The following is a 14120-nucleotide window of genomic DNA, read 5'->3' as shown; positions in this document are numbered from 1 at the left end:
GATCCAGCCAGCCCAGTATCCTGTCTACTGACAATGGGCAATGCCAAGTGCCCCAGAGAGAGTAAACCTAACAGGTAATGATCAAGTGATCTCTCTCCTGTCATCTGTCCCTGCCAGCAGGTATATGGGATCTTGGGGAGCAATTACCACACAAGTGGGGTGCAAAATAAACTTTATTAAGAAAATGCAAAAAAGTTAGGCAGCCATAAAGCTGGGAAGTGTATGGTCACATCCTCACATTCCAAACTAGTCACATTGAAATAAGGTGCTATTGGGCTATTAGGAATACAATCCTGTCCTGATATTCCTATCACCTCCAGAGAAAGGGAAGAGCCTAGAAGATGTAAAAGGAAACTTAGTTTGATAGCATCCTGTCTGGCAAGAACTCACTTATCAATAGACACAGCTGGAAAACCCTTATGTCTGTATATGATGTAGTTGTGAAATCCTCACTTCTGTATTGTTTTGTATGTTTATTTGCATGGTCTCTGTCTGGTTCTGTAATTGTTTCTGTCTGCTGTATAATTAATTTTGTTGGGTGTAAACCAATTAAGGTGGTGGGATATAATTGGTTAAATAACCATGTTACAATATGTTAGGATTGGTTAGTTAAATTTCAGTAAAATGATTGGTTAAGGTATAGCTAAATGGAGTATGTGGACAGCTGTAAGAGACAAAATGGAATAGGGAGATAGCTGTAACAGACATCATCCATCTCCACCCTCTAAAAAACAGAGGCTAGGGACATCATTCCTTACCCATCTTGGCTAACAGCCATTAATGGACTTAACCTCCATGCATTTATCTGTTTCCTAGAGACTGGCTCCATGGGGTCCCTCACAAACTGGAGACGGTTACTGTGGGTTTGTCTTTAGTATAGCTTATGAACATACTCCACGAACTGAGCATTTGAGCTTGTTCCAAATCTGGGATGAGCCTATGTTGTGAAAACTGAAATGCTTAAAATAGCACATGCATGTCAATGGACATAGAGTGTTAAAATTAAATTACCCAAGGGGTTCTCAAACTGGGGGTCAGGACCCCTCAGGGGATCATGAGGTTATTACTGGGAGTTGCGAGCTGTCAGCCTCCACCTGAAACTCTGCTTTGCCCTTAGCATTTATAATAGTGTTAAATATATAAAAAAGTGTTTTTAATTTATAAGGGGGGGGGTCACACTCACAGGTTTGCTATGTGAAAGGGGGTCACCAGAACAAAGTTTGAGAACCACTGAATTAACCCCCCTAGAGCCTCAGGAAATGTAGTGGGGGGGTCTCCCTTTGTAGGGTTGGGGAAGATATTGCTCTTCTCATGTAATCCCTCCTCCAGTGGCTAATTTTAAATGAAGCTACCCTCCCCTGACATGAATCTCCCTATGACACTGAAATTAAATGTAGACTATAATTTGGCATTTGAGAAGTGAAAGGGATGGTAGCCCTAATGGAAAAGCTAACAGCTTGGCTCTTCTGTAAGCCTCAAACTGCTGAATGAGCTTTAGGGTAGGGAAGGCTGCACCTCCCAAACAGCCTGCCCCTGCCCCCTATCTGACCGCCACCCACTTCCTGCCCCCCAACTGCCCTCCCCTCTCAGGATCCCCAACCCATCCTGCTCCTTGTCCCCTCACTGTCCCCCAGAGACCCCACACTACCACCCCAGGACCCCGCCCCTGCTCCCTGTCCCCTGACTGGCCCAGTCCCTATCACCCCCTGCTGAGTCCTGACAGATCCCCAGAATGCCCCCCCTGTTCCTTGTCCCCTCACTGTCCCTGAGACTCCCTGCCCCTTAGCCAACCCCAGCCCTTACCCCTGGCTCCCCTCTCACCCGGAGCCTTAGCGTATCCAGGAGCATCGCCTGACAGAGGCAGCCTGTCTCCGGCGGGACCTGAGCCCCGCCCTGCTCAGAGCCGCGTGGTCAGGGGGCAGAGTCTGTGAGTTCTAGGCTGAGCCAAGGGAGTTGAGCTCAGCGTGGAGCTTGCAGCCCCGCCCCCTGATCCCGCAACTCTGAGCAGGGCAGGGCTCAGGGGCCCCGCCGGAGCCACGCTGTAGCTGTCCCGACGCTGCTGAGGCTCTGGGAGAGGGGAGGAGATGGGGCCGGGGAGGGAGCCTCAGCCATTTTCTTGGGGGCCTCGGCGGAGCCTGGGGCAAATTGCCCCGCTTGCTCCGCCCTCCCTGGGCAGCCCTGACTGGTTTCAGCCTTTTGTGAACACTGGCTTTTTACTGCTATGGTTTCTTGCTACAGGAGCCAGTGCTTCTGCTTGCTGCATCTCTACATGTACTTATGAGGTTTGAACACTGGTGATTCTAACCGTTTCCTTGTACTATCATCCATCGTGTTCTGCAAAAGTAGCAAGACCTTATCCAGAAAAAGCAGCCAAAATCCTTCAGAAAAATGAAATCACAAAGGGTTGAAACTATAGTGAAGCCTTCTTTCATACAAATGGAATATGAGATATGAAATTAATTTGATAAGCATGGGCTCAAAACCTGTGGATATGGGAGTTTTCACTATATTTAATACACAGTGGATTTTGATGTTGGGAGACAAATTCTTATTTTGCATAAATATCCCACCTCAAGACTCACTTCTGCCATGTTAACTAATGTTGGCTGAGGATGGAATAGGTGCATATAGCTGTTGTATTTTTTGTTTTGTTTTCAGATTTTTTTAAAAAATTGGACCCACCAAGCCTCTGAGATTTTAGTACTGTTTGATGACCTGACTCCTCCCTGTTTTCTCCCTGTGGATTGTTGCACTTGCTTGTTAAGCCTTGCTTTCAATGAAAGAGTAAGCTCTTTCAGGTAGGGTCTGTGTATGTCTATGATTTTGTACAGCAACTAGCATAATGGGGCTGTGATCCTAAATGAGGCCTTTGTAACATAATACAAATAATAATCAGAAAGTTGGTTGGATAGTTAACATTCAAAGAAAGTTTCACATCAGTTGGTTACTTTTGTTATTCAAAGCAGTGTGCATATTAGTGCTTGGCTATGCCAAATGCTGTTACTAAGTGATCTGTTAAGAACATGTATTGCATGTTTATAATCAAAATCCGTCATGAAGTTACTATGTAACTTAAAAGAGAGAGAGAGACAGCACATGATATCCATATAATTTCAAACTCTAGCAAGCCAATTAAACAATGAGAAGAAACAGGCAGCACATTTCTGAGTAGCTGTTGGTGGTAATAAAAGGAAGAAGGGTGGAAGTAAAATTACATAATCAGCCAGGACTAATCACTTCCCTAAGGGCAGGAGTCACAAAAGGAATTAGGTGCTTAGTGGCTGAAGTCTGTGGGCACCTAAATTCATACAGTGCTTAAATTTTTACAGTAAAAGGTTCCTAGGTACCTATGTTTCTACATCTGAACATGCACTACAGCTCCACACCAGATGTCTGGATGGCTAAGTCACAAAGAGAGAGGCATTCCTCTGCCAAATTCACCTTTGGGGCCTGATCCGGTAGATGTGCTCAGACCTGCCTACCAGATTAATGCCCTATAGGTGAGCTTACACAAAATGACCAAGAGCAGCAGTCCCTCATATTTTTTTTCAGTCCAGTGGTTGGGGTACTCACCTCAGATATAGTAGACCACCAGCTCAAGTCTCCCCTCCACTGAAGGAAGAGAAGGAGTTTCAACAGGGTTCTGCCACCTCTGTGGTAAGTGCCCTAACCACTGGTTATTCTGAGGTGGGGCTCATTCAGTCTCTCCTCTTGAAGCTGATCTGCTGTGGATAAATACAGAGTCATTGCAGCAGGGGGACTGGATCTTGGGGCACTCACCTCGCAGGTAAGTGCTCTAACCACCAGGCTACACAGTCGTTTTCATATTTGCTCTTTCTCTAGTCTGATGGCTTTTTAAAATGATTTCTCCACAGTGGAAGAGCTTCAAAGGCAGAAACTGATGGAGTTCCCCATCACAATACTGTACAGCCCAGTAGTCAGGGCACTTACCTGAGAGGTGGCAGATCCCTGTTTAAATTCCTTTTCTCCCTCAGGTGGAGGAGGAACTTGGATTGGGATCTCCTATATCCCAGGTGAGTCCCTAATGAAAAGTTGAGAGAGCCCCAACCTCTTGCCAGAACAGCATAGGTGCCTAACATTAAGGAGGGTTTGCAGCTGAGAATTCCAAGCAGAAGCAAGTACATCTCTGCAGCCCTGATTTAGGGGACTATCTCTGAGAAAAGGGCTGGCCTAACACATGCCTCATTGACTAGCTTAGGCAAGGAGCTGCCTAGCATGTTGGTTTTGTGAACTCCATTCTAAGACACCTATCTCTCCCCATTAATTGTACAGGGAGCCTAGGTGCTGAACTCAGGCTTTGAGAATCCTCATGTTTTTCTAGGCACCTAAAAGATAGATGTCACAATGCTCAGCATCACCACGCTTAAATTACTTTGTGAATCTAGCCTGATATGCATTGGGGATGTAATGCAAGCCTTACTGGTTACTGCCCATCTAAACACGTATACGTACATGTACCCCTCATAACATTGAAATAGGACAAATGTCCTAATTATGAACTACTACAACCTTTATTTGCTGGACATTATAAACATGTAACTGAAATCACTGACTGTAGAAAAAGGAGGCTCCAATTGTTGTGCCATTTAATTTCAAAGTAAGGAATTATTTTCATTAGTAGTACTGGCTTGGGTTGTCTAGCTTTATATGGTTGGTAATACAGTTTGCAAGAGTGTGGCACTTATTGATTAGACAGTATATTTGTATATTTACTGTCTTATGGATGTGAATAAATTATAAATTAACATGAACTAATTGGCTTTTATTCGTGCACATATGCACACACATTTGTTTGGCTGGTTATGGATATGCTTGGAGACCTAAACTTTGAAGAATTTTTCTTTTTACCCTGGTCTCTTCCTCTTGCTGAGTTCATTCACTATAACATGAGGCAGGCCAGTCAATTGACCAGTCAAATAATGTCAATTGGCCAACTATTATTTTACCATGGTCATTTATTATCAGATATTCCAGAAAGAATGCCCTTAGGTAAGTGGTAGCCTACCTTTCTGACTGCATCATGGTACCATGTGTAAGAAAACTACTTAAATTCTACTCTACTACATGCTGATGAACCTTCTCGAGGTGAAATGATGAAATTGTTAAATGTTGAACATTCTGATTAGCTGGAGTCTTTCTAGAACAAACATTGTATGTATGTATATCTTTAGTTGCATCAACACAGGCAACAGCTAACAAAGAAGATTAAACAAGTTAAAATACATGAACCCTGCCCCAGGGAGTTTACAGTCTAAACTGACTAGACCAACCCCCCACACCCCAAATTAACTCACAAGACAACGGGGGACAGAGAAAACTATTCACAGTCACTAAACCTCCTCTCTCAACACAAACAGAAAAATTAAGCCTCTATCATCATCCATAAAGCCCCCTAACACATCTGTCGTCATCAGCAAATCAAACAACCTACATTAAATACCCATGTAAATAAGCCCCCAGTTCCCTTGCACACACACCCAAATATCTCCATCCAAAAGATATCCCCAAAAAGATAATAAAAAGCAAGATGCTTGTAGAGTAGGTCTGCTGCCTACTTAGCATAAGTCCTTTAAAAATTATTTTTTCTTTTTTTATGTTTCTTTTCTTTTTTTAATTTCTTGTTTTTTGTATTTCTTCAGTCTTGAATAACATTTTCATTAAAATAAAAACAACTGCTAAAAAAAGTTATTATTCAGTTCATTTTTTGAACCTCATGTAATTATTTTTTGCATTTTTCTAAGTTAAAATAACTCAGTAAAGCAACTTTTTTAAATAGATACTTATACCTAATTATATCTAAGGCAAAGCCTTTCCATATAAAGTTTTATTATTTTTCGTTACTGTTGTTACGGTTCTAATAAATTAGTACCTTAACCTATTTAACCATTTTTGACTGATGACAATATTTGACCAACGTTTGACTGGTTAATCGACCAATTATTTTTGGAACAGTTAAATGCCCAAGCATAGGCAACGCTCCCTCATCACATGACTGTTAGTCCTATCATGACCAAAATTAGTGTGTGTTCCCTTCCTATTTTTGAGCTGTTTTAACTATGGATCCAGCCCAGGCAGAAGAAGATTAAAGAGGGAGTGTTCCTTGGGGGAAAACTGAATTGATTCTTTACCAAATTACAGTCACAGATGAAGCTGCAATCAAGACATCTCTAATTAAATGCCCTTCAGAATACAGAGTAGCTAGTCACCAGAGAACATTACAAAATTAACTATAGTATCTAGAGTAGATAGCTCTCTACATCAGTATAATTGGTACACTTTGCAGAATTCATGAAGTAATGCCTTAAGGTTAAAAAAAATAAATCACATTACTGATATCCTACCTATACTTATTACACAGTACAATTTGTGAAAAATAGAGAAGAATGTTCAGTAACCTCAAACCCTGACTTTTAGCATTCTAGACTTTCCATCAATTTCAAGCTTCCGCTTATAAGAATGGAATTACTGATAATAATTAAACTCTACATATTTCGCATTTTATGAGTAAGAGTGTGACTGAATTTCTATACTAGCAGCAGAAAATGTATTAGTTATTGAAACACCATGGTATTTGCACTACTTCAGTCAAGACCAAATTGAAATTGCTATGATGTGAGTTTTTTCATAATTTTTTTTCTTCAGGAAACAAAATCCACATCTTCATTAATGATTCATGTTTTTTTCCTTAAAAATGTCACAATATCTTTTTAATCACTTTTGTAAAGGAAAGAATGCTCAATAGCTGTGTTGCTGGTCAGCAATCTACTGGCTCCTGATACACGTCTTTTATCGATCCAGCAAGATCATCTCTCCACATTATTTGCTGTTTTCTTCTTTAGTATTTCTGAAAAATGAAAGTTATGAAATAGTTTAAAATATCTCTAGTTAGAGGAAAAGTAACCTCCGGATAGATCAGATTTAAGAATAGAAGGAAAATATTGAGTTTGCCTTTCTCCTACAATGAGTTCTGGATCTGTTCCTGGATGGCACTGCACAACCCTGATAGAGGTTGAGAGTTCTCAGTGCCCATCATTTGCAAAGTGCATTTAGTTATTAGGTTGGGAGTCTCTTTTTGTTTTAGTTTTGCTGTGTTATATTGCATACATTTTCCCAGAACCATGATGGACACAAATATTAGAAAAAAATGAGGGAAAATGTCCCCCAGTGAAATGGAAAGAGAGAGAGAAAAAAACCCTATATTTAAAACAAAATAATAATGTGTCAGCCATAAAACCACAAAAACAATGAAATTCTAAGTTGAGACTTAAAGTAAACTATTAGTTTATCATGATTTTCAAATAAAAAGTCTGAGTTGACAGAAAATTATGCACTGTAACTTTGAGATCAGTAATTTCAAGCTTTGTTAGGTCAGTGAATTCTAGAGCAGAGCCCTTTGCCCCTCCCATACAAAATGCCCTGCTGGCTGCTCCCAGACAGTTCCTGAGGGATTCTGGTGAGAACATACTGGCTGATCTTATCTGCTGTGGAAGTGATTTCAGAGGAAGGAATTCTCTCAAGTAACTAGGATCCAAATTATAATGCACTTTAAAAGAGATCAGTTTCCATATTTGAATTGTACCCGCACCTGTAAGAAATAGGTAGCTAATTCAATCTGTGGAGTATTTGAATAACTTGCTCCTTCAGTTCTATCCATTAAGTGGTTAGGCTGCAAATGCTGCACCAGGGGAAGAAGCTGAATATTTTTTCAAGGGCAGCCCCGTATAGGGAGTATTACAGTTTTAGGAAGCCACAAGTACATTGATTTACAGGGAAAGTCAATACCAAAGAGAAATTCTACAGCTGTCACACCAAGCACAGATGAAAACAGATACTTTTAGCTGCTGAAGCCACCTCTATCTGGAGAAATTGTGGGTCCAACTGTAACTTCAGTATTGCAAACTTCACTGATGAATACTGAGCATGTGTCCTCAACCATGTCCATCAAATTCCCTACCTAATTTCGTCAGCCAGCCAACATCACTTTTGTCCTTTGTAATTTCAATCTTGGTGAATTTACTCTACTATAAATTGCAGTATCAGCGAGGCACTTGGAAAGCAAGATGCTGCAACACCTGAGTCAGATGAAATGGAGATACTAGACTGAATGTCAAACTTGTCTTCCACAGCTGCCTGTTGTATATATATGGATCTGACAAAAACAAACATACACAAACAAACAAACCCAAAAAACACCACAGCTGGAAAACCCTGCAAGAGAGCTTTTTGAGTGGATGAGTAATTACTCAACAATACCCTCTGGGATCTTTCTGTGAATTAAAAACAAAACCATCTGAGCAATTCTTCCCACGATTACTAGCCACTATAGTAGACTTAAGAAAAACACTTCTGTGAGGTTAAGATTCATAGTGTAAATTATCCTAACATCCCACATTTAAGTGAACTGTGATCCCTTCTTTTACTGTGTGTAAAATTATGGTGCATAAAACTCTGTGGACAAAAAAACATCTGACATAAGATCTCACATAACTATCTATAAAATACATAATGTAAAAAATATTGGGAGAGATCCTTAGCTGCTGTAAATCTGGCATGTCTCTGTAGTTTCTACAGTATTAATGTCCTTCTTTATGTACAATCTTCCTGAGCTGACCTACCTCACCTGTGCCAGGCTACATAAATGCCAGTTGGACAGCTTTATTATGAGATTTTAGAAAAACAATTTCACAAATAATATAAACTGTATATTCTACTCTTTTATATAGATTGTCTGTCTTATGATGGAAATTTGTAGTGAGCTATATTGGTTAGCTGATGGACACCCTAATGAACCTTTGCATTTTTATAGACAATTATTGCATGAGGTATACAATTAACATGAGGTATGCTTATATTTTTAGGTTAACAGGATTTCATCTTCCTCCACCTGTGACAAGTACAAAGTCTGTGTTTTCACTGCGTTTGACAAGTGACTTTGCAGTTAGTGCCCATGGGTTTAAAGTATACTATGAAGGTAAGAGAACATGATTAACACTCTTCTTAACAACTGGAGTTGAAAGCTTTACCTCATCCCTATATATAGCAGGGCTCAAAATATATAGCAGGGCTCAAATGTGACATTTTGCTAGTTGACTGAACCAGGTACATTTATTGAAAGGTTTAAAATATTTCAATAACCTTTCAATTAGATGCCAGGATCTGTCATAAAAATCAAAGGTTTTAAATACTCCATAATAAATCCCTTATCTTGCCCCAAAGCTGATTGATTTCCCACATTGTTTTTCAACCTGTCTCACTGTCTGATATTTGTGGCATTAACATTTTGGAAAAAGTATTACATACACTTTTAATGACTATAATTTTTAGTATTTTCAAAGTTTGTTATTCCGCAAAATACCAAGTATTATAGGTTTGCTAATCCTAGCTAAATATTTATTTGAGTACTATACGCAAGAAAATGTATAGTATCTAAAGGCAAGATTCTGGCATCCATACAAACATTGAGTACCATCATGTTCCGCAAAAAGTCAGCTTGAAATCAATTATGCACAATGAAAAGAGGTTAGCCATGATTTTTTTTCCCCATCTGCTTTTCAGTACATGAAGAAGGGTAATCGAGGATACAAGTTTACTCTCTAAATGTTTCCTGCGCCCTTGGAGCAGAACCAAAGTTCCTGGTTTTACTGTTTATATAGGAGAGGTGATGGTTAACTTCAGACCTGCTGTTAGTGCTGCCATCAAGAGTCCCTGTTGGGGTCTTCTGAGGGTTCAATATATGTGTAGGTATCAGCTTGAAAGGACTGATGTGCAATCTTCCTTAATCAAAGGACTATGTTTGTTACATAGGTTCAAAGAGAACTCCTTTATAATCAACCTCATATTTAGGTGGTCTTTGCATAATTTGAATACTCTGGCCTGACAGATGGTTTGGCAATCACCTTCTATATTTCAAAACAGTGATTGTGCACTCCTGTTTGTGCACAAAATCAGGTCTATTTCCTTGTGAATTCCAAGAGTAATAAATTCTAGGGATCTGTGGTCTCTTTTTATTGGTGCTGACACATAGTTGATCTCTTTTAGTTAGGGTGTCTATCAGCTAACCAATAGCTATAAAACGTTTGAAGAAGGTCACATCTCTGAGTTTTATCCTCCTTGTTCTTGTGGATCACTCTGATTTAATCTATGGGAGTTTAAGCAGCTGAGGTACAGTTTGGGGAGGCAGTGATTAGGAAGATGCCTGGAGGCTCATCTTCTGCACAGAGGACTTATCTAGGCATGTAGAACATCTATGACTGTTGCCAAGCAAAGTTACTTGTCTTCAGCCACAGACACTGCTAGGAACTGTTTACTTGAATACTGTAAGATACTATGCAGTTCGAATACTAAGTCACACAAATAATTTTCCCTAAATCACATAGTTAATTAAACAAGGAAATAAAAAAAAGGTTATTTGCAAGTTTTTAAGACCTGTTTTGTAGTTTCTGGTTGTTTTGAACATGTCTAATTACTTTGTTTATTCTGCAATTATTTTCTAGTTCACATACAACAGAAGGATAATTTACAGAACTGAAATTGTAGCTATAGTGTAACAAATTATATTTGGGATGGAATACAGACCTTTTTTACTCTATTGTCAATTATAACAGGTGTTTGGTGGTGATTTTGTCCAGCAATATCTTATCTGAAAATGTGTTAAATTATAAATATTCAAAGTATAATATATAATTTCTTCTTTCATATTTGGAAAATATAAGGTATTTTTTTCTGTTGCTTTGATGGTATAATGTTGAAAGATTCCAGGGACTTTCAAGGTCTAAATAGTACTTTCTGTACTTCTGTAAGGGGTCCTTTAGGTATTTCATACTATTTTTAAAAAATGTTGGGGGGTTCTGTTTGGTTGGCTGGTTTTTATTTGTTTGTTTGTTTGTTTGTAAATACTCTCAAAAATTCAATCATGGGGAAAAGAAAGAAAGAAAGAAAGAAAGAAAACAAAACAAAACCAACATCACAACAACAATGCAATCTCAAACATTTCTCCTCAGGGTAAAACAAATTGATCTATACACATAAAACCAGATTATTTGGGCTCTGAGCAGATGGGATGCAGGGAGGTTGGGGAGCTCATGTTCAGATTCTCCAATAGCAGCCACTGTCCCTCTGCTTTGGTTGCATGGGGTACTGGAACCACTGGATCTGTATAAACCTGCATGTGTGTGGCCCATTCTCAGGTACACAATGGCCCTGATCCTGCACTATTAAAATTAATGAGACCTTTGCTATTGACTTCAGTGAGCTGTGGATCAAGCCTAAAACGTGCAAGGTTGTACAGGAAAACCTGCGTGGCTGGTCAGCTGGCAGACTCCTCACACAGCTTCAATCCCAGACTTAAGCAGCACTCTAAATTTCAATAGGACTTGAACTCCTCAGTCATGTAGAAACTGTAGAAAATTTCACCCTGTGTCAATATAACCACTGTTTCTTGTAATGAACTAATTAAAACTCTTCTAGTTAATGACACTTGGGCCCTGATTCAGCTAGACATGTAAGCATGAGCTTAAAGTTAAACAAACATGTGCTTTGCTGAATCTGGTCTCAAGTGTTTTACTGTATTCTTCCAAAAGAATGACATGAGACTGCATTGTCTAAAAATCCAAACTTGTAATGCAGACAGAGATCCCTCACCCTCCCTCCCTGCCCCACAGCAGTGCCTGCCTCCCCTAGAACTGGTGGTAGGCAGTATAATCCCCCACAACACCACTTATTTCAATTCCCATTCCCCTGCTTAGCTTGTCTCTCAAACTGCACTCCTCTGCAACCCAGCTGATGGAAGAGGGGATGACTATTAGATTATATTCATTTGATGTCTTACTCCTTGGCATTAGAGAAAATATTTATTTAAATAAGATTCCATATCAGTAGACTCCAGTATTTTACCCTTGCTCTTCATGAACACATGCAACCCTGTAACTAATATTTTCAAAAGGGTGTATTTCTATCTAGCACCCTAAATCCATATATAGACACCTGATGTGGCCCAATTTTCAAAAGTGCCAAGCCCCCAGCAGTTCCTATTGATCTTTAACATAGCTGCAAGTTGTTCAGTGCCTCTGAAAATCAGACGATTTATTTAGGTGTCTGAATGTGCAGTTAAAATTTAAAGCCTGAGATTAAAAAAAAAAAAAGAGTGGCACATCACTGAAAACATGAAATAAAGGTAGAAATTGGTAGCTTGCAAGGGAGGGGGACTGAATATTGTTGAACTATTTATCTAAACGAATTTGTGTTTGAAAGAGTAAGTTGTTGACTGAGTTATGTTAAATGTTATTCAGCCTTGTCTCATATGAATTACAGGACTCATTCCATTTTTTAAAAATAGAAAATGGAGAAGAAGAATTACCATCTCTCAAACCATGATCAACTTTGCAGTAATTTCTCACTGACATATTTTCAGACATATTCTCTCAGGTATAGATATATGACTGTATGGAAAGCATGGTTGTGCAGTAACTAAACATTTATTTGTGGCTCATCTGAGACATGACCAGAAACTCCCAAGTAGCTGAAAATCTAAGTGAGCTATGAATCTCCTATGGACTTACTCGAGAATGACCTATAGGTATTGTGTTAATTTCTCTGTTCCCTTTTTGAGACTAAACATGGAAAAGGAAACAATTAGAGCACTGAAGAAAGATTTTGCCAACCTATTTCATTCAGCAATCCAATTCTATATATATTTTCAATTTGATTTTTAAGAATAAAACAAAGATTAGAAATAGACAACTTAATTACAATTAAGTGTGCTTTAAAACTTCACTCGTTGCACAATACCATTGAAAAATTAACATCCTAGTCAATAAGCACAGAAAACTTCATACTATAGCTGGGGGAACTTTTTTTTAGATGAGTAGTTTATTAGTTGAAAAATGCAATTTTGTGTCAACAAAAAGTATTCACAAATCAGGGTAAAATTAGGCAAATAGTTTTGGCCAAAAATTTAAAAGAAGAAAAATATTCAAAAAAGTACAAATGTTCAGGTTGGCATTTTTGAGTTTAAACATTTCAACTTTTCTTTTTGAAATGTTTCATTTAGAAAATTAGCTATATTTTATTCAAAATGGGGGAGAAAACACCTCAAAATGAAATGAAATGTTTTGTTTTGGGTTGAGTGAAATGTTTTAGTCCAACTGATTTTTTTTTTTTTCAGTTTTTCATTTTGGCAAGAAAATACAAAAAAATTCTCTTTCAGGTCATCCCGAATCAAACATTTTTCTAGATTTTTTTCTCCGCTTCAGACACCAAACCAAAAACACAATTATTTTCAACTCTACTTCCTCATCCCCAGATTAGCAGATGGAGTTGGTGATGCAACACATTTAGAATCAGAGGATATCACTGGTCTTGTTTGAATGGAAGAAGATGAATTAGTCATCCAGGCCCCGATATACAGAAGGAAGATGACAATCTGAGTTCAGTGAATGTACCACTATTGTATTTTCAGGCAGTCCTCAATTCTGGTCCTTGCCATTCTTCCATGTTCACACACGTCGGCAAGATCAATTTCTCCAGCATTTGAGAGAGAACACTTTTGTAGTACAGACAAAGTAATCTAGAAGAAAGGAGTATGTATAAAATAATATATAAAGCTGTAAATGAGACAAACTGAAAAGCACTGCTCAAAAGAAGAGGAACACATGACAGTTGGTTCAAGTAAATTAAGTAGGAGAAATATTGAGTCATGAGCTTTGCCAGCAGCAAAATATTGGTTTCCTTTTTCTTACTGAATGCTGGCTTATTTGCACTGGCTGGTGCACTGTGGTTATGGAGGCAAGACTCTGCTATCTCTCCATGCCCACCTGCTCTGGGAAGGGAGTCTGTCAGTCCACAGCTCCCCTTGTTCCAAAACCCCTGGTCCCAATATCTAGGTAATTACACAGGGATGTGGGTGGGCATGTGGTGGGGTGAAAATTCTTAAGCCTTCTTAAATCCCCTGAATGAGCACTTATTCCAAGCCACAATCTATCCCTGACAGCCACTTTTATATTAGTCTTGGTGAGATTAGTTTATTTTTGGAATAAAACAAAATCCACTTTGATTCATGTTTCTATTTTCTGTTGTCCTGTGATAAATAATGCAGCTTATTC

The 14120-nt window shown here is 38.9% G+C and overlaps 1 protein-coding gene across 4 annotated transcripts in view; it reads left to right on the top strand.

Annotated features, from left to right (window-relative positions):
- The window catches only part of CSMD3 (CUB and Sushi multiple domains 3), a 1318842-nt gene that overhangs the window by 224252 nt on the left and 1080470 nt on the right, over nt 1–14120 (top strand). For all 4 annotated transcript variants that reach the window (XM_075063193.1, XM_075063192.1, XM_075063195.1 and 1 more), the window contains exon 3: nt 8880–8992. In XM_075063193.1, the coding sequence (XP_074919294.1) occupies nt 8880–8992 (113 nt within the window). The remainder of the gene's footprint in view (nt 1–8879; nt 8993–14120) is intronic.

Source organism: Chelonoidis abingdonii, chromosome 2, assembly GCF_003597395.2.
Source record: "Chelonoidis abingdonii isolate Lonesome George chromosome 2, CheloAbing_2.0, whole genome shotgun sequence".
NCBI lineage: Eukaryota > Metazoa > Chordata > Testudines > Testudinidae > Chelonoidis > Chelonoidis abingdonii.
Note: the sequence above shows the minus strand (reverse complement) of the source record. Positions and strands in the feature narration are given on the sequence as shown.